Here is a 22128-nt window from a genome sequence, read left to right as displayed (position 1 = left end):
ACAGAAGGTCTGTGTAGCTTAGTCAATGCATGACTCTTCCCACTGCTTGGCCCACTAAGATTTACACAACCTTAGCCAGTATATTTTGTGCCAGGTAAGAGGCAGCATAGTGCAGTGGTTTGAGTGCAGGACTAGGACCCCTGGGAGACCAGGGTTCAAGTCACTATTCAGCCATGGAAACTCTCTATGTAACGTTGGGCAAGTCACACCAGCACAAGGTAATGGTTTCAATGTTGGACTAGAACTCCAGGAAAACAGGCTTGAATCCCTGTCCAGGCATAGAGAAACACTGAGTGACCTTGAGCAAGTCATACCCTCTCAGCTTCAGAGGAAGGCAATAGTGATAAACCTCTTCGAAAGAAATCTGACCACAAAAAGCCTAGGAGAGGGCTGTCATACGTTGGAGTCAACTTGAACGCAAAGCCAGTGTGGTGTAATAGTTTGAGTGTTCGACTACAACATCAGGAGACCAGGAATCGAATCCTTGTTCATCTATGGAAATCCACAGGATCATCTTGGGCTGCCACAGAAGTTAGAGGAGTCTCCTTCTTTGGAGGTTTTTAAACAGAGGATGGATGGAGGGCCATGTGTTGGGAGTGCTTGGATTGTGTCTTTCTGCATGGCAGAAGAGGATTGGACTGGATTGCCCTTGGGATCCCTTCCAACTCTAGAATTCTATAGTCCTCACTCTCTTAGCAGCCTCAGAAGAAGGCCTCTGATAAATTCTTGCCAAGGAAACCACATTGACATGATCACTTTCGGGTCACCATGAGTCAGAAACATATTGAAGGCACTTATCATAGAATTATAGAATCATAGAGTTGGAAGAGACCACAAGGGCCATCCAGTCCAACCCCCTGCAATGCAGGAAATCCAAATCGAAGCATCCCCAACAGATGGCCATCTAGCCCCTGCTTAAAGACCTCCAAGGAAGGAGACTCTACCACACTCCGGGGGAGTTTGTTCCACTGTTGAACAGCCCTTACTGTCAGGAAGTTCTTCCTAATGTTGAGGTGGAATCTCTTTTCCTGTAGCTTGCATCCATTGTTCCGGGTCCTGTTCTCTGGAGCAGCAGAAAACAAGCTTGCTCCCTCCTCAATGTGACATCCTTTCAAATATTTAAACAGGGCTATCATATCACCTCTTAACCTTCTCTTCTCCAGGCTAAACATCCCCAGCTCCCTAAGGCGTTCCTCATAGGGCAAGGTTTCCAGACCTTTCACCATTTTAGTCGCCCTCCTCTGGACACGCTCCAGTTTCTCAATGTCCTTTTTGAATTGTGGTGCCCAGAACTGGACACAATTCTTAAATCTTTTATCAGTTGGCAGGCGGATTTTTTTAATGGATTGTTTTATTTTGGTTTGTTTTATTTACTTAATTATACCCTGTTTTTCTCCTGAATGCAACTCAAGGTGGCTCACAACAAGAACTAAAAACAAGGCACATGAATTAAAAAAAAGAGTAATAATTATTTTTTAAAAAAAAATAATACGTACGTTACCATATTATTTAAAAAGAAATGAACTTTAAAAGAATGTAAAGTCATTTAAAACTATGACAAGAACAGTAAACAATGCAGCAGGCGTACCCGATTAAACTTTTAAACTTTCCCATGGAAACTGTTTATTGTTGTTGGACAAGCTTTCTGCTGATTCATAGAAGGCTGAAATAGGGATGTAATTCCTCACTGAGTTTTGTTGTGAAAGGAGCAATGAGTAATTTCAGCAGTTTTCTCGCTGCTGCAAGAAAGTCTTCCTAAACCATGCCATTTTCAAAGGCATTTGTAATTCAGGACTTATTCTGTGCAAAATTTGCACATGGCTGGTTTGCACAGAAAAAAGCATCTTCTGCACAAAAAAATAGCATTTTCTACATGGAAAATAACATTTTTAATGATAATTATTTCTTTAGGAACTCTAATAAGATATAAAACTTTGAGTTTATATTTAATTATAAAGTAAAGTAAGTAGAAGTTGTTAATAATAATGATTAACTTTACAACATAAAGACAGGACATTTGGAAGACCAGCGATTAAATGTAACTGGGAATTTATTCTGCACAGATTTTCCATGTGGCTGGTTTTGCACAAGGAACAGCATATTCTGCTGCAGGAAAAACTGCATTTTATGCAAATTTTGCATAGACTAAATCCCAAACTGAGAATAGGCTTTGAAAACTGTGTGATTTTTCAATGACTTTCTCATAGCAGGAAGAAAATTGCAAATGTTACTCTTTGCTTGCTTCAAAGGAAAAAAGTAGTGAAGAATCACATCACTATAGTGGCAGTATATGTTCAAGGAGACAGCGACCAAGTGGTCACTCTGGCTCTCCTTCCAAACTGAGGTGTCTAATCTGGGTGTGCATGAGAATACATAGGCTGGGAGAGAGAAAAGGAGATGTGGGGAAAGCAACTATGATGTCTTTCGCTGAGATTTACTGTGGACACTGTTTCCTTGAAAGATTTTCCTCCACTGCCCATTAATTCTAAAAAGCATGGGGTAATTGCCTTGCCTATGCATTGCAATGGCATCACTAATGTGGGCACTGGGTGAGTCCCACCTCTGTCCAGCTGCACAATTTCAAAAGTGCCCCCAATTAAATGAGAAGCTCAGCTAATCCCACAACATTGTGAGGTCTGGAGATCATATCCATGAGGCTAACTTTCAGGAAACAAAAAGGCCGGCCAGAAATCTATCATCAGCTAATTTAGGATCAGGAGTATGAAAGTTATTACGTTGTTTTTTAAAACTGTTTTTCTCTTGCAGATGGTTCAGCTGTCCTATATATCAGCACTGTCTATCAGGGCAATTTTCACATATATGAAGTACTTTTTACTTCAGATTGAGTCTACCTTATCTGAAATGCTTGGGACCAAAAGTGTTTTTGATTTCTGAGTCTTTCAGATTTTGGAATATTTGTAGAGACCTAATGAGTATCTTGAAGACACAAGTCTACACACAAAATTCCTTTATGTTTCATATACACACCTTATACACATAGCCTGAAGTTAATTTTATACACAATGCAGTCAGCCCTCCATATCCACAGATTCTTTATTCACAGACTCAAGCATCCACGGCTTGAAAATATTCCCAAAATATATAAAGAAACCTTGATTTTGCTATTTTATATAAAGGATACCATTGCATATCCACAGATTTTGGTACCCATGGGGGGCCCTGGAGCCAAATCTGAAACATTCCAAAATCCAAAACTGTCCACAAGGGTGGCTGAGATAGGGACACCTTTGCTTTCTGATGGCTCAATGTACACACCTTTTCTTTCATACACAACATTATTAAAACTACAGTGGGCCCTTGGTATCCATGGAAGGCACTAGAGCCAAAACCTAGCAGATACCAAGGGCCCACTATAGTTTTAATAATTTTATGCATGAAAGAAAAGGTGTGTACATTGAACCATCAAAAAGCAAAGGTGTCCCTATCTCAGTCACCCATGTGGACAATTTTGGACTTTGGAATTCCAGATAAGGGAGACTAAACCTGTAAAGTTTAATATTTCCTGTCCAAAACATAAACTGGCCAATGCACTAAGATTAGGTTACCACACTTAGGAACAGATGATTTTGCCTCAGTTTTCCCTTCTAGCAACAGTCCCAGACAGCTATGGTGCTCTGCTTGCTATGCTCATTTCCTCCCAAGAGAGTTTGGTGGCTTCTATATCAGTGGGGTGGGGTATCTACTCTGGGATTTAATATGATCCAAATTTGGGGGGAGGTACCTTTGCACTTTGCATAATTCCCTCAAAGTGCAGTGTCAAAACCCAGAGGTCCAAGCTCCTCCTGCTGATCGGCCCTTGGTACAGAGGGAACAACCCAATCTGTATACTCTGTATGGAGTGAGAAGACGGTACCAACAATCAGCCCTCAGTATGGAGGGACCAACCATTTCTTCTGTATTGTCTGGAGTGACAAGATTGTACCAGATTTATGCCCACATAGAACTGCTTACACTTGTGGGCACAACTCACACCATGCATCCATTGCACAACAATAAGAAAGGCAAAAATGCATCTGATTGGCCCTTGGTACGGAGGAACCAACCTGATCTGTATGCTCTGTACGGAGTGAGAAGGTGGTACCAATGATCAGCCCTTAGTATGGAGGGACCAACCATTTCTTCTATATCGTCTGGAGTGAGAAGACTGTACCAGATTTATGCCCATGCAGAATTGCTTACACTTGTGGGCAAAACTTACACCATATGTCCATTGCACAACAGTCAGAAAGGCACAACTGCATCTGCAAGGGGAATCACAAGTGTATATGACACAGACAACACTGCAGACTTCGGCTTCAGAGGCTCCTGCAAAAACATTGCAAGATCTCAGATCAGGAGAGCTTCTGGTTTCTTCATTCTGTGCAAAGGCCACCCCAAGCAGTGGAGGGAGGTTCCCATAAGATCAGGCCATCCCAGGACATGCATCAAAAAGCAGTGGAAAGGTCAGTGGGAAGAGAGAGAAGAATGTGCCTTTCTTGCTGTTCCCTCTCCCTGGAAATGCTCATGGCTTTGCAAGCCTTTGCCTCTCTCCCACAAGACAAAGAAAACAAATGTCCAGGTCCCACCCCCAGGGAGCAACTGCTCAGGACAGCCGACAGGATGTTCAGGCTAAACTCATTTCCTCTATGGCTTTCCAAACATTAATGGGGGGTGGCAAGGGGGGTGAGGTGGACCGGGTGGAAAGAGAAGCCTCGTGCTTCCCAGCAGGTCTGCTACAGAGGAAAATAAAAACCTAATCCCTTTCTTTGCAAAGGGATCTTTGGGGAAAAGGAAGAGGTGTTAGTAAAGTTAATAACGGAAATCAGATGATCCCAGTGCAAACCTACCCTGTGGGTTTTGTAAATGTTCCAAGTCAGGACGATATTGTCTCGATAGCATTTTTTTCCACCACCAGCACTGGACTGCTTCTTTCCAAAAACTCAAAAGTATCAGCCATTGGCATTACATGGAACCTCTCTGTGTAGAGGAAGTCTACCTCCAAAGACCAGCAGCTTAACCTGGCTGAGATCCTATACTTAGCGCAAATCTCCCCATGTGGAATGATGTATTAATTGTGCGATGCCAACCGTGAGTTGGACAGAAATGCCATGCCAAATTTGGACATCAACTCTGGAAGTTAAGGCACAGCCATATGCACATGCATGCACAATGCAGACCCATGTGCAAGTACACTGCATATTCTGCATCCATTCACAATGTGTGCCTGCATGCATAGTGGCCAGAAGGTGTTGTAAGCTAGGAGAACGGGGGGGGGGGGGGTTTCAAAAGCCCTCAAGCAACCTCATCCTGATTTTGCAAGCCATACAGGCTGAATCTCCCTTATTAATCCAAAATTGGAAATATTCCAGAATCCAAAACTGTCCACATGGATGGCTGAGGGAGTGACACTTTTGCTTTCTGATGGTTCAGTGTACACAAACTTTGTTTCATGCACAATATTATTAGAAATATTGTGTAACAAAATGTTCAGTCATATATGATACCAAATAATTAAGAGTGTACTCTTAAGATAAATGGATAAGTTATATATAGTTTGACATGCTGTAATGTTGCAGTGATATAAATTATGGAAAAAGAATCTGAACAATATATATATATATATATATATATATATATATATATATATATATATATATTACAAGGATGTATAGATCTATAATTTGAAGAAGTGTAAGGAGGAAAGAAGTTGAAAATATTGTAATGTAAACAAATATGTAAAAGAGAAATGTGTCAGAAATATTGTGTATAAAATTACCTTCAGGCTATATGTAAAACATGTATATGAAGCACAAATGAGGTGCATATGAAGCACAACAACTTTGTTACATCAGCTACCATTACAACAACCTTGTATGGTAGACCAGTGTTATCCTGTCTCATAGATCTGAGGAGGACAGATCACAGTTTTCCACTGATGATTGCTAAGGTTCATCAGTCTATTTGATCACCTTTCAACATCTCCCAAGCTGGCAGCAATCTCTGCATCTAGTGGCAGTGTGTTCTAGTGTTTCACTATGCATTGTTGAAAGAAAAAATATCCTTTTATGTATCTTGAATCTCCCACTGCATCAGCAGATCTCCCTCTCAGGGTTGTAATATCACTGTCCGGGATTGCTGCCAGCAATCTCTTACTTATGCTGATAACCAAGCTTGCAGCCAACACGTGTAGGCAAAACAAACCTTGTGGAGAAGCAGTCAAAGAGCAAGCCGAGGAAACAAGCCGGTGTCGGGGTTGCAGAAAGTCAAGCGTGCCGAAAGACGAGCCGAAGTCAGGAAGCCAGAAAGCAGCGTGGTCAAAACAGTCCAAGGTCACAATAGCCAAGAGATAACAAAGGTCCGGTCCGAGGTCAAGGTAGCAAGGTAGCAAGGTAGCAAGGTAACAAGGTGTCTGGAGCTAGAGCGACAGCAATCACACCAAGGGCTCATGCAATAAACTCTAGCAACAAACTCAAGCCTCTCTTCCACTTAAATCAGGGAAGCTCTCCCTCGAGCCACCTGAGGCTGGTTTGCTAACTGTCTTTCTGCAATCCTCCTGGATCTGCTGCCTGCAAGCACTCCGGACCTTCTCTCTTGAGATAAGAAAGTACTCTGCAGGCATGCCTCATCTCCTGAATCACCACTCGGCTTGTGGCACATAGAAGGCCTTTCCTCGAACTAGGACTGGTGGACCCTCCTGCTCTGGGGTTGGGGAAAGCACAGCTGGGGCCTGGCAGAGCAGAACTAACACCTGGCGTTGCCTCAATCAGCCCTTGCATCTGGAGGGAGCTCTCCTCCTCCTCATTCTCGAGAGTGATCTTGGCTGGCCATCACAAAAGAAAGAGGCAAAACTTCCTGTGAACCACTTTCTTCTCACCATTCCATAATTTTAAACACCCTCAACAGGTCTTCAAGTGTGGTGATTATAATCAGTTGAGAATTGGACTGTGACTCTGGAGACCACAATTTGAATCTCTGGTCAGCCACAGAAACCCACTGGGTGACTGGTCACACTCTCTCAGCCTCAGAGAAAGGTAAAGGAAAACCTTCTTTGAACAAATCTTGCCAAGAAAACCCTGCAATAGGTCTGTCTTAGGGTCACCATAAGTCAGAAACGACTTGGGCTCCATCTGCATTGCAGAGTTAGTGCAGTTTGACACTGCTTTAACCTCCATGGCTCAATGCTATCGAACCCTGGGATTTGCAGTTTGGTGAGATGTTTAGCCTTCTCTGGCAGAGTGCTCTGGTGCCACAACAAACTGCAAATCCCAGGATTCCATAGAATGGAGCCATGGCAGTTGAAGCAGTGCCAAACTGTATTAATTCTGTAGTCTGGCAGCAGCTTAGAGAACTTGGTGCAAAAGATTCAGAAGTTAAAAAGCATATTCCAGGTGTACAATTCCTCACCGCATATGAAAAAGCTAAAGCAATCCAGACCTTGTTTTGTTCCTTGCTTATATCACAGATTGGAACAGTTTCTCCACAGGAGTAAAAAGCATTTCTCTACAAGGCAGCCACAAATTAGTAATGAATTTGCCATTGTTTATTAATGGACAGAACAGGCAGTGGCATTTGTGCCAATTTGCCAGTGTAAATCCCATCTCAATGACACTCACACCATTTCTGCTGCCTCATCAAATCCATCCTGCCAATCTAGGCACTTCTTTGAAACTGGCCTTCAGCTTTTGACAGGAAAGGCTGAAAAACACTGGCTGAGATCTCACATGTGGAATTAATAGGCAACCAACACACATCACAATGTGTAAATGAATGCACAACCAAATGTGCAGCCACAAGGGCATACAATGAGCATGCACATGTTGTGTACACATTGGTACATGCACTCACAAGATGCTACTACAACCTAGAACTGAATATTGGCTTTCTGCATCAGACAAAAAAACATCCAACCACTTCTGCAATGGAAGTTATGCCTGTATAAGAGACACCAGGAATCCAGTCAGGGCCACTGGAGTGTTTAATAAACATTTTATGGTCACATGGCCTTGTGTTGTATAGCATCATGAATGCCAAATTCCTCATGCAGAGGGGACCCAAGCTTGTCTCTCGGCCAATGTGTCCATTTTTTCTCTCATTTCTCCAAGTGCACATGGTCAGTTTTCAAACTGCATATTTCTTCTGACTGCAAAAAATGCATTCTCAAGCTGCACATATTCCCTCTTCACATGCTCAGTATTTACACTGCACATCTTCCCCCAGCTGCATGCTGAGGAAAGTGTATATTTTTCTTCAAAGTACATTTAAACAGTTTTCAAAGTGCACATTTCCCTTGAACTGAACATCATCCATTTTCAAAGTGCATCTGTTTCTCCCAACTACACTGACATCAGTTTTCAAACTGCATATTTTTATGACTGCAAAAATGAGTCCTCAAGCTGCACATTTTTCCTCCTCATATGCTCAGTATTCAAATTGCACTTCTTTCCCCAATGGCACAAATCAGTATTAAAATGACAGCTTTTTCCCAGATGCACCTCAACAATTTTCAAACTGCACATTTCCCCTCAACTGCACATGATTCGTTTTCAAAATGTGTGGTTTCTCCCTAACCACACCACAGTTTTAAGACATCACATTTCCCATGCACCTGACCAGGATTCAAAGGGCATACCTTTTCTCAACTGCACACGATCCCTTCTCAAACTGCACCTCTTTCTCCCACCTGCACTTGGTCAGTTTTCCAAATGTGCATTTCTCCCAACTCCACACAATCAGTTCTGAGGCTGCATATTTTTTCACATGCTCTGTACTCAAATGGCACCTGTCTCCCCGCTGCACCCAATCAGTTTTCAAACTGCACCTCTTTCTCCCAACTGCAGCTGATCAGTTTGCACATTTTCCCCAACTACATACACACAGTCCATTGTTAAGTGGCCCATCCCCATCCCCGCTGAGTATTAGAACTGCATCTCTTTCTCCCTGCTGCATCCAGTGAGTTTCCAAACTGCACATTTCTCTCCAGCTCCACACAATCACTTCTCAAGTTGCACATTTCCTCCTTCACATGCTCAGTATTCAAAAGACACCTCTTTCTTCCAACCACACCTGATCAGTTTTCAAACTGCACATTTTCCCCAACCCCACACAATCACTTCTCATGCTGCACAGTATCCCCCTTTACATGTTCAGTATTCAAATTGCACCTCTTTCTCCCAATGTCACACAATCAGTTCTCAAGAGGCACATTTTCCCCATGCTCAGTATCCCAAATGCACCTGATGAGTTTTAAAACTGCACATTTTTGTCCAGGTGAATACAATCAGTTCTCAAGCTGCACCTTTTTTCACATGTTCAGTATTCAGACTGCACCTCTTTCTCTGCACTGCCCTATGATCCTTATCCAAAACCTTTCTGCCAACTGCACCAGATCACTTTTCAAACTGCACCTTTTTTCCCAACTGCACCTAATCAGATCTCAAGCTGCACATTTCCCCCATGCTCAATATTCAGACTGGACCTCTTTCTTCTACTGCACCAGATCACTTTTCAAACTAGACATTTCCCCCTGCAGCTGCACACAGTCCCTTCTCACGCTGCATATGTTCCCCTCATGCTCAGTATTCAGACTGAACTTCTTTCTCCCCACTGCACCAGATAAGTTTTCAAACTGCACATATTTTCCAAGTGAATATAAACAGTTCTTAAGCTGCATGTTTTTCCCCACATGCTCCATCCTCAAACTGCACCTCTTTCTCCCCGCTGCACCCCGATCGCTTTTCAAGCCCTTTCTCCCAACTGAACTGGGAGAAAGTTTTTCTCAACTGCCCCAGATCAGTTCTCAAGCTGCCCATTTCCCCCCAAGACCAGTCTTCAAACTGCGCCTCTTTCTCCCTGATGCACTGGGTCAGCTGTCAAAGGGCAGAGGCAAGTTCCCAAGCTGCCCATTCCCCCCTTTCTCCCCACTGCAGCTGGTCAGTTGCCAAAGTGGCCCATTTCTTCTTGCCAACAGTGCCCACTCCCGCTGAGGCTGCATGCTCAGCCCCTTCTTCCCCGGAGCCCTCTCCCTCCTCCGCTGACCTGGAGGTAGGCTCTCTGGAGGTAGCTGTAGGGCAGCCGGCGCTGGAAGTCGGCGCGGACCTCTTGGCTGGCGGGCGCCCGGAGGGCCTCCTCGGGGCAGGAGCTGCGGAGGCAGCTGGCGCGGCGGAGGAGCGGAGCCCAGGCGGCGGCGTCGGGGCTCCCTTCCTGGCCCTGCGGCCCGGGGATCGGGGCTTCCCTGCGGCAGCGGAGCCCGCAGCGGAGGCGGCTCTGGCGGAGCTCCCGCTCGGCCCGCAGCGCCGCTTCCAGGCACCGCGCCGCCCCCTGGAAGTCCCCCCGCGAGTGAGCCTCCAGCCCCGCCGCGTAGAGCGCCTCGAAGGGGGAGCCCCCCGAGCAGGAGCAGCCAGCCTCCGCCGCCGCCATCAGCACCACGGAGAGGGCGAGCAGCCCCGGCCCCATCCTCCCCCGAGGGAAGCCCCCGGGAGGGCCTCGGGGCGGCAGGGAGGGGGTCTCCCGAGGCGGAGGTCCCGGTCTGCAGCCTCGACGGGGCGGACGGAGCTGAGGCTGCTGAGGCTGCTCCTGAAGCAGAAGAGAAGGAGCCGGCGTCTGGCTCTTGCCTTGCCTTGCCTTGCCTTGCCTTGCTTTGCCGGCTGGCTGCCTGCCTGCCTTGGCCCTGCCTCCCCGGCCCTCGAGGGGGGCCGAGGAGGAGGAAGAGGAGGGCCAGGGAGGCCGCCAGGGCTGGCTCTCCCCCTGCTGTCCGCCCGAAAGATCGCGCCAGGCATTGCACCGGGCTCCTCCTGGCTCCCCTTCAGCCGAGCCAGGCTCAGCCTGGAGTTGGAAGAGACCCCAAGAAGGGCCCCTTCTGCCATGCAGGAACTCTCAAGCAAAGCATCCCCAATGGCAGGTGGCCATCCAGCCTCTGCTTCAAGACCTCCAGGGAGGGAGACTCCACCACACTCTCAGGCAGCATCTTCCATTCTCCTACAGCCCTCACCATCAGGAGGTTTTTCTTAAAGCTGAGCTGGAATCCCTTTTCCTGGAGCTTGCATCCATTCTTCTGGGTCCTGTTCTCTGGAGCAGCAGAAAACAAGCTTGCTCCCTCCTCAATATGACATCCCTTCAAGTAGTTAAACAGGGCTATCACATCACCTCTTAACCTTCTCTTCTCTAGGCTAAACATCCCCAGCTCCCTTAGTCGCTGCTCATACAACATGGTTTCCAGACCCTTCACCATTTTTGTCGCCCTCCTTTGGACACATGGCTCCAGTTTCTCAATGTCCTTTTTGAAACGTGGTGCCCAGAACTGGACACAATATTCCAGGCGAGGTCTGACCAAAGCAGAATAGAGTGGCACTATTACTTCCCTGGACCTGGGGTTTGGGGCAGGAGGGGTTGCATTTTACACCTCAGATAAGCCCTTCCAAATTTGGACTACAGTTTGAAGTGGATTCACCATGCCAGGAGAACCACCAGCCTCTTTGGCTATGAAGTAACTCCCCAAAGCTGAGAGTTAAATGGAACCTCAGTTTTCATGGACAATATACTTCTTAAAGGTCCATTGCTGGGGGGGGGGGGGGGAAGGATACCACCTTGAATCCCATAAATGATATAAATCCAATCCATCAATAATAATGAGATGGCACCTAAAACCTCCCTGACCCAGACAGCTGTCCAAATAACTTCCATGGTTAGGTTCTTTTGCTTCCATCCTGCAGCCCTGCTCTTTTAAATAGCACTGCAATTATCCCATGTTCATTATGACTGTGGAAGAATTTAAGTGTGATAAATCTCATTCCGTTGGGAACGTGGTTCCGTTGCCACAGGGCTTCCTGCACCAGGTCCTAACATAATTATGTTTTCTGTTCCTCATTTGAAACCTTCCTGTTTGCAGATCCCCTGTTCAGTGTGTTTTCTTTTCTGCATCAGAGGCTGCTTTGTATTCCTTTTATGTCATTATTTTTCTTATTGTTCTGTTTAGAGATCAGCTAAATCCAGCCTTAAGTTGCTCTAGAGGAAATGCATCAGAAGATATTAAAATCACTTTCTTGGCTTTCTGAAATCAGGTTCGTACATCTTCCAAAACATTTGCACTATCAGGCGTCTTCTGCCTTCCAAAAGAGGGTCCCCTTCATGTATCATCTTGAGGGGTTGTGGGATAGAAGTTTCATATAGAATCATAGACTCCAAGAGCTGGAAGGGATCCCTTGAGGGCATCAAGTCCAACTCCTGATCCAGGTAGAGCATCCCCAGCAGGGAGCTGTCCAGCCTCTTTTTTAAAGACTTATTATTTGGGTGTTTATTTTGCATGTTTTATAAAACCATTACAAACATACTGTTTTAGTATGTTTTGATTATTTTTTTAAAAAAATAACAATATTTTTTAATGATTTTTATGACTTTAACTTGTTGTATTCAAGTTGTATTCATGTGACGCTTTTAATTCTGTTTTTGGTTTGGGTGTTGGACTACAACCAAAGATGCTGTGATTGTGAGTTCCTGCATGGCAGAAGGGGGTTGGACTGGATGGCCCTTGGGGTCTCTTCCAACTCTATGATTCTATGACTGGAGACCAGGGTTCAGTTCTCAGCTCAGTTATGAAACCCACTGAGTGACCTTGGGCAAGTCACACTCTCTCAGCCTCAGGGGAAGGCAAGGGCAAACCTCTTCTGAACAAATCTTGCCAGGAAAACCCCATGATAGGTTTGTCGTACGACTGCCATAAGTTGGAAATCTTGAAGGCACACAACAACAGCAACAACAGTATTCAAAGATTATCTTGCTGCAGGAGGAAACTGACTGAAACTACTTGTTGCTTCCTTCCAGAATAAAATTACGAAAGAACTACAACTACAACTATCTGGGTGCAGAGAAGAGCACAATCTCTGTGCCAATACTCTATTCTGATTCAAAAGGGTGGGACAGAGTGTAGTTATGAAGCCAAGAAAATTCCCCCATAGATATTGCCTGTTTTTTGGAAGCTGCTCCTTGGACCGTCCCCACTTGGAGAGAATGGATGCCAGGTGGCTTTCTCTGCCGTGAATCAAACTGTTTTGAGGACACCTTGGAGAATTTTTGTTTCTGTCTTCTCCTGGCTCTCCTCTTTGTCTACTGAGCATCTCTCCTCTCAGCCCCAAATAAATCACCAGGGAATAGACCTGGTCAAATGAAGGGATCCACAAAACGGCACGCTCAGACATCCTTCAACTGCACGTACATTTCACTCGCTCATTGGAGTTTTCCCTTTTCACCTCCACGGGGTTTGAACTGCCAAAACATTACTCAGGTCACAATCAATCTACACCAAATGTGAAACTTCTTTTCCTTTTTTATGACGTATATATCTCTGGCTTTACTTTGCGAACAATATAGATATATGGCTATATATTCTTTTCCTCCAGAAAGTTCACTCTTGCAACTCAATGGACTTTTGCAAAAGAAAGGCAAGTGGCAAGCAAAGGAAAAAAATCACTCTTAAATAAGACTGTTCATGGATTCTTATCTACAAAAGCTCAGCTGTATAAATAAAATCAAGGCTGGTGTCATATTGGTAATTAAACAGAGGCTGGATGCCATCTGTCGGGGGGCTTTGATAGTGTATTTCTGCTTGGAAGGGGGTTGGACTGGATGGCCCTTGAGGTCTCTTCCAGCTCTATGATTTTATGGTGTACTACATTACTACTACTATATGCAAAGGGATCTAGCAGCACATTTGAGACTAACTGAAAGAAAGAAACCGGTAGGATGAATTTTCATAGATGATCTTCTTCCAGGGACTCTCCACTCCATGCATCTGAGGAAGTAGACCAAGGCAGTGTACCCAGCCATATTTATTATGTACTCAGCCATATTTTTCTGATTAACATATCTTCACTAAACTGCCTTGTTGGTTTGCAGTATACTTATTGAACTCTAAGCAAGACAAATGCTTAAAATTGTACTTAATGCCAATTAGTCTAACCCTCTTCTGCCATTCCGGAAGACATAAAGTACCCCTAACAGATGGCCTCTGTTTAAAGATCTCCAAAGAAGGAGGCTCCACCACACTCCATAGAATCATAGAGTTGGAAGAGACCACAAGGGCCATCCAGTCCCATGGGAGTGTGTTCCATTGTTGAAAAGTTCTTACTGTTAGGAAGTTCTTCCTAATGTTTACATTGAATCTCTTTTCCTGTAGTAACATATACAATATGAGGGAAGCAGGTGGGCATTTTTGTCCAACGTTGAATGCCCATAATTAGATCAAGATTCCAAAAGCAATGTTACATGTATAGTGCCATTGTGCATGCTTGCACATGATACAAATATGTGTATTCAATTGTGTAACATGGCGATTCATTAATAGGATGTTGCATAACCCCACATAAGAGAATGAATGTAAAGTCATGTTCTGTCTCCTACATACCAGGTTTCTCCCGCATGCTCATGTGCTCACCCTTTAAGGCAAGCACACCTGCTGCAATTCATCTCTGATAACTTGTGCTCATTGATAAGACAGAAGAAGAAAGACAAGAACATATGGAAGGAAATGGCAGCTGTTACAACGTGAATGTGAGAGTTTCGGAATCAATTTTTGAAATCCTCCATGTTAAATGGAAAGAGGCACTGAGCAGACGAAACTAACTGAACTCTGCTGGCGTAAAACCAAACAAATATGTTCAAAATGCATTTTGCAGAACCGAGATCAGCACAGAAAGTTTACAAACACCTTTGCAAATTTGTCCCTGAGAAAGCATGTTAGGGCCTCGATATCAGAAGGCATACCACCCAACATTTGAAAGGGATGAAACACACTCCAAATGCTTCTTTTGAGTTTTTGTAAATGTCTTTAGTTTGTAGTTATGGAAGCCGCCTTTGGTCCTGGACTTCACTTTTTTTGCCAAATTTACCTAAAATATTTATGTGAAAACGTGCAGTTCTGGTTTTTTTAATTTATATTTTTTCTAGTTATTTCTTATTTATAGTTTCTGTATTTTACATAAATATCAGGTATGGAGGTTATTTTAAAAAATCTAACAGCATATACTCACTTCTCAGACTTTATACTGGTTCACTTAAAAATGATGGTGGTGAGTGAACCACTTCCCTTTAGATCTGATGCAAAAATCATGTACTGAGATGAATTACTTGTGTGCAACTGGATGTCATCATGTTTGGGCTGCTGTGATGGAATTGGTGACATGCATGTAAGTGCAGCCTAATCTGCTCTGGGTTTTAGTATGAACTTTGTGTGAGCTACCTGAGATGCTGAACTTTCTTTGGAGAAACAGACCAGAACCTGGTATGGATTGCAAATCAGAGTGGGATTACCACCCAATTCAAAGGATGGCCCCAAGCATTTCAGATAAGAGAGACTCAATCTGTATGAACATTGCACATTGATGGCCAAAGTAGGCTATAAGTATTGACAACAGAAGATGATTTAGTTACATACGTGCAAAATTCACAGAGCAAATTAAAACATGAGAAGTAATTAATAAGACAGCAGAAGGTGAGATCTCTTGTGAATTCTTCCTGATCCTGAAATTAGTGTGCAGTTCCCTGCAGGAGAATTGTGCAACTAATTTGAACATAAAGTGTGATGTGCCAAAAGAGAAAGAGTACATGAGCTCCCTTTCACCTCCTAGTGTGCAAAATGCAAAAGTTCCTCCTTTTCGAAAGATGGGAGTCCAAATCCAAACACCTCCTTGAACATAGGGATGGGGGAGAAATTTATTCTGTTCACATTTTAGTGACATTTGGATAATTTGTACTTCTAAAACCAGTGAAAACACCAACTCTTTTCTGGCTAAAACAGTGCTGTTCTGTACGGCCTTTAATGTTTGGAATTGCTCTGTTTTAACCATTTTAAAATTGCATTTTTCAATTGTTTTTTACATTGTTTTTTTAAAAAAATTCAAAGATTCTTTTAATGGGTTTTTAAAAGTTTTGTATTTGTACTGTTTTAATTGCATTTACTTGTTCGTTGCCTCAGGTGCCCTTGTGAGCTGGGAAGCAATATAGAAATATATGAGGGCACTAAATCCTATTGGTTAGTCCCAACTAAAGTAAAGCCATTGAATTCATTGGCTTTACCTATGTTGACTCACCATTTAACAATGGATCCAATGGATCTACTCTAGTGGGGACTGACAATTGAAGCCAATATATTATCTCAAACTCATATACTTTGATTGTCAGACATCTCCAAATGTTGCTGTGTAATTTTCTGGTCAAGAAATACACACAAAATCTGAAAAAATGTGAACATGGTGAAAAAGTGCATTAAATGCAATATGCAAATGGAAATGACATGCAAAGGTACATTATAATGGGGAAACTGCTAATAAAGATGCATGTGTTAGAGAATATAAAATATTTTGTATATTGTCAAGCAAAACAAATTAAAATAAATCATAAATGGATATGGAAAGAGGAAGAAGCAAAATGAAGGTTGGAAAAATGAGGATCAGAGTGTCAACTAAAGTGAGAGTCATCCTCCTTGTTTGAAACAATCCATTGGGTTTCACTGTGACCTCAGACTCCCATGTACAAATCTTGTTCTGGTTCTGATTCACCTATATAGGGAAAGTAAGAATATCTGAAAATATTCAAAAATGATTGAAAAAATATGTTTTTCAAGTATCAAAAAGCCCTGACAAGAAGAACCCTGAACTGACAAGAATCTTAGCACTTTGAAAATTATACGGTGCAAAATTTGCACAAAGTTGTCTTGCGGAGAAAACAGTATTTTTCTGCACAGAAAACAGGTTTCTTTTTCCTGTACCAAAAAAATAATATTATGGAATTTCCTGCACAGAAAATACTGCACTTAGGGACAGTCCATGAAAAATTAGTCTGTGATTGATTTTGCCCAGAAAACAGCATTTTCTGTGCAATAAACAATTTTTTTGTGCTGAAGAGAATATTTCCACCCAGAAATATTTTCTGTGCAGGAAAAAAAATTCCTGTGCAGACAATGCTTTTTTTCTTTGGAAAAGAGCCGTATATGAATTTTGCACAGAAAAAGGCCCAAATTATGAATAAATTTTGAATACAGTTCGAACTTCATATACAGAGGACTTAGAAACATACCATAGAGTTGTGCTGGAGGACCTAGATAATTCCTAGTGTTAGGAAGGATCGAATCAGGGGAATTTAATTAGCTCAAATATTACAAGAGGTGTGTCCAACCCCAAGAAACAGAGACTCAGATGTCAATGAGATGCAATTAAAATATAAAACATTTATTAAAGCCACACAACAAAAGGGGATCACACATGCACACACACATTCCATGCTAAAGCAAGGGAGGGGTGAGTTTGGGAGTAAAGGAGAAAGGATAGAGACACCGTTGGGATATTTACCTTAGGAGTCTTCTCCAAAGCCATGGATGCGAGGGATGGTGGATGGTGAGACACGGCCGTGGGAACGAAAAGGGAAGCGGCAACCGCAGTGGCTAGGAACTGAGTTCCAGCAGGCAAAGCTAACTAGAGGCCCGAATGACAGTGAGCTTGGCTTCGCTCAAGTGATTTCAGCAGAGCACAAGGCTCCAGGAACTCAAGCTCAGAGCGAGATGCTCTACAAGCAAGGTTTCAGGTTTGGAATTCAAAGCTCAACAAGCCCACTGGAGGGTTGGAAGTGGGGTCAGAAACTTTGTGAACAAAGGCTTGATGACTTTATCTTTGTCTAAGCTGAAACTTACACAATGGATACACAAAGAAGAGGTCTGGCACTTTTCAGGAGGGGACAAATATCTCGATGGCCGAGCCATTAAGTCAATCACTGGCTCTCAAAAGGAGGAAGCTACTGCTATTGTCTTCCTGCTTTGGGCAGCTTATGAAACTAGTATGGCAACTCCCAAACTGCTTGCTGAAAGGTTTGAAATCTGCCTTTTTTCCTGTGACCAGGCCTAGCAAGGAGTTGCAGGCTATGTGGTCAACTCGCTCTTAGGGTAATGGCGGCTAGCTGTGGGGCCAGTCAGGGGTCATAGCTTCAGATCGCATGGCACCCAAAATTTATATAAGACCATACTCGATAACACTAGAGATAACAAATTTTTTCAGATGTGGGTAATGAAACTGGCCATTAGCCGCATTGGCATGATGGCTGTTCTGTGTAGCATGGTTTTTGAATTCTTTCTCACTGTAGAAAGAATTCTTTGAGAAGAAAATTCGTGATGAATTGCATCCCTACTCTCATCTTATTAGATGGATGTGTCATTTCCCAGGGACTTTCCTCCCCACTTTCATCATTGGGTAGCTGGAAAATATTGCATGGTGTCTCTTGGAGCAAAGTTTCATGCCTCCTTCCAGCTATAAATCAGCAATACCAATATTAACTCAAAGGACCCCTCATCAGCCCAGGGCTGCTTCCATCCTCCAAGGTATCCATGAAAGGAATAATTCTAAGCATGTAACAACATACCTTGTGTTCAGCAGTTGTTGGTCACAGTTCTTGAAATCTCAGCTTTGAAGGTTTATTTTGCCAACAACATAAATAGATCCACAAGAATGTCTAAATACTAACACACCCAAAAACTGAGAGACCTTGTTCCTTTAAGATCTGCAGGAGGGGCAGAAACTCAATATGTGTAGATCCCCCTCCCTTTAACACAGTTTTACCTTTGGATTTCCTGCACTGGATGGACTGGATGGCCCTTAGGAGTCCTTGCAGCTCTGTGATTCAACAACAACAACAACAACAATAATAATTTTATTTCTTACCCGCCTCTCCTCATGGCTCAAGGCGGGAGAGCAGATTTGCTGGACTTTTCCCCTTCTCTATTGCCATTCCTTTCTCCTTTTGTGTCTTATCTTTTTTAGATTGTAAGCCTGAGGGCAGGGAAATGTCTAATGTCTAATTAAAAAATTGTAAGTCGCTTTGATAGCCTTGGATGAAAAACGGGGTATAAATTATTATTATTATTATTATTATTATTATTATTATTTAGTATTTAGGAATAATATTCCAATCATCATGTACAGTGGTACCTCGGGTTACGAAATTAATTCGTTCCGCGGCTAATTTCGTAACCCGAAAAACCTTCGTAAGCCGAATTGCCATAGGCGCTAATGGAAAAAATAACTCTCTGCTGCCCTCCGGTGGCGGCCTTTCCATTTAAAACAGCGCCGGGGTTTTTTCGTAACCCGAAAAAACCTTCGTAAGCCGAAACAATAAATCCCTATGGGATTTTTTCGTATCCCGAAAAATTCGTAAGCTGGGTAATTCGTATCCCGGGGTACCACTGTAGTTGGACATCCCAGAGGTCTGCTGTTATTCAGTCAGCAAATAATAGTGCCAAGGCATTAGTTCGATTTTTCTACACTAAAGGAGGCCAATTTCTACCCGCTGCACTGAAGGTGTTCCAGGCTAAGGTCATGCCACAATTGTTATTTGGGATCCCTATCTGGATCCTAGGCTTCTCCACATTACTAGAACAGGTTCTCTCAGCCTATCTCCGAAAATTATTTGGAGTACCCAATTGTGTTCCATCAGCCGTCTTACGTCTCGAAGCGGGTTGTCATTCAGTTGAATGCACTGCTTGGATGTGGGCCCTAAAGTACTGGCTGAAACTTTTCTATGCGGGCCCTGAACCAGGATACCTGCAACTCATAAGGAAAGGTAACTATACCACCCTTTGGTCTAAAAACATCCAGGAAAAATTGCAGAGAGTGGGTTTCTCAAGCAATTTCCTCATTACACAAGATCTGTCCAAGGCTCAGCAGATTTTGACACGCCGTATAAAAGATATTGATATTCAATATTCTTTATCTTCTGCTCGCACTACCTGCTCTCCCATTAGTTTAGGGCTACAGTTCAATTTTGAGAGGGAGGCATTTTATTTGCAAAATCTGACCATCCCAAAATATTGAGCTGTGTTCACTAAAGCAAGATTTAATGTTATTCCCTCAGCCGTGCTAGAGGGTCGCTTTAAGGGAACCCCCTACCATGAACGGGTTTGCCTTTGCGGCGAAGGCTCTGTTGAGTCTCTAGAGCATGTCCTATTTTCTTGTATGTTTTACAAGGATGAGAGGCTAAGATTAATTTCTCCCCTCCTGCTTAAGTTTCCTGGTAGACCTAACACCTGGTACTTGGAGTACCTGTTAAATGATTCTAAGAAAAGCAAAACGGAAGTAGTGGCAAAGTTCCTTTTCTCTGCTGTCAAAATACGTAAGATTATGATTCAAATTAAATGAACATGTCCTGTCCTTTGCATCTTGAATATCCAAACAAATACCCATCTTGGTCTTGTGTTTTATGGTTTAGTATTATTCAATATACTTGAGAGTGCTTCTGTATATGTATGTATGTATGTATGTATGTATATGTACATCTCATGAGTATGTTCTGAATATTTACTTTATAGTCCCATTTTAACAAGTTTTATATGTTTTAAATGTTTTATGTGTTTTATACACACTTTATATAAGGAGCCCTGGTGGCGCAGTGGTTAAATGCCTATACTGCAGCCATTTACTCAAAACCACAAGGTTGCGAGTTCAAGACCAGCAAAAGGGCTCAAGCTCGACTCAGGCTTGCATCCTTCCGAGGTCGCTAAAATGAGTACCCAGACTGTTGGGGGCAAATTAGCTTACTTGCTAATTAGCTTACTTGCTGTTCACCGCTATGATCTTTGGAATAGCGGTATATAAATAAAACAAATAATTAATAATTATTAATAATAATAATTATTATTATTATTAATTATTATTATTGTCTAATGGCCTGTTGGCTGAAATAAAGACTATTATTATTATTATTATTAAAACACAATAATTGCATAAAATACACATATTAAGCTGCATAAAATACACACATTAAAAGATCTACACAATATTTATATTACAATACATAGAACAATAATTAAATATAAAATTCATGATTAAAAACTGCCTGGATAGGCCTGCCAGAAGAGAAGGGTCTTCAAATGTGTCTTATATTCCGACCGCTGGTTTAGCTGTCGGATCTCTTCTGGCTGGTCATTCCACAGTCTTGGGGCAGCAGTTGAAAAGGTCCTCTGGGTCACGGCTGCCAGTCGGGTTCTTGCAGGCTGCAGCAACTGCTCCCAGAAGACCTCAGTGTTTGGGGCAGACTGTACGGGAGAAGGTGGGGGCAGGCAGGGAAAGCTGCACTTGTTGAACTTCTGGGCTCTGAGTCACTGTAAAACAACACCAGGAAACCACCAGGAAAGTAGTGCCACCACCTTTCATTTTGCTAGTTCTTCTAAGTGTGTATGACCATGTGTTTTTGTGTGAAAGTTGATTTCATTTTTTGCTGTTATAAATAAAGCTGCATTTGGACCCTGCATTCTGGAGTGCTGTTTCTCAGAATTGGTATACACAGGCTTGATCCCTGCTTTTAGTTGCCCAAAGCCCTCTCTGCAGCTTCACTTGAGCTAATAAAATTCCCCCCATTAAATATAGATTGTGTGTGTTCTCTGGCAGCCTGACATGTTGGTTTATACAGGTCATCATGACCTCAGAAACATGCTTAATCTCTAGATATTATTTATAAAAGCACATGTCTAGTGGAAGAAGTGTAGATGATTCTATGATTCTGTGAACAGCACCTGAACTACAATAGCCTGCCTGCTGCAACAGCCCATCAAGCACCTCTAGGATGCCTGCTTCCTTCCATCCATCCATCCATCCATCCATCCATCCATCCATCTCTGCCTGCTTCCTTCTCTCTCTCCCTCTCCACTCTGCCCATTACAAATCGAATCTTTGATGCCGTGGAGCCTCATAAGCCTGGATGGCAGTGGCGTCATATTAAAGACTAGTAAAAACAAAGTTTGGAAAGAACATCCTAAGTACACACATTCAAGTACACCCCAGGGCCTGGCCGTGAGATGAGTCCTGCCTTTGACTGTCACCTGGGTTAACCCCTTTGCCCACACTCCTTTCACTTTAGGAAAGAAGTAGGAATGCAAAATCCAGCCTTCATTTTCAGCAGGGTTATATAATCTCTGCTACTTGCATGCTCAATTTCAAAATGCTTTTCATGGAAGGTAAACTTAAGTTCAGTTTGTAGGAAAGGGATGGAAGACTTTGGCTAGAAGGAAGGATGAAAAATTTTGATTAATTTATCCTCGTTATGCTGGAGTTTATGATTGCTACCATTTTTCTGCCTGATCCAGGGGGAAAGTAATGTTTT

The 22128-nt window shown here is 43.0% G+C and overlaps 1 protein-coding gene across 1 annotated transcript in view; it reads right to left on the bottom strand.

Annotated features, from left to right (window-relative positions):
- The window catches only part of P3H2 (prolyl 3-hydroxylase 2), a 122910-nt gene extending 112286 nt beyond the window's left edge, over nucleotides 1-10624 (bottom strand). The window contains exon 1 of the mRNA XM_042460953.1: nucleotides 10036-10624. Coding sequence (XP_042316887.1) covers nucleotides 10036-10452 — 417 coding nt within the window. The 5' untranslated portion in view covers nucleotides 10453-10624. The remainder of the gene's footprint in view (nucleotides 1-10035) is intronic.
- Nucleotides 10625-22128: the final 11504 nt, after the last annotated feature.

Source organism: Sceloporus undulatus, chromosome 3, assembly GCF_019175285.1.
Source record: "Sceloporus undulatus isolate JIND9_A2432 ecotype Alabama chromosome 3, SceUnd_v1.1, whole genome shotgun sequence".
Lineage (NCBI taxonomy): Eukaryota > Metazoa > Chordata > Lepidosauria > Squamata > Phrynosomatidae > Sceloporus > Sceloporus undulatus.
This window is presented reverse-complemented; position numbering and strand designations above follow the sequence as displayed.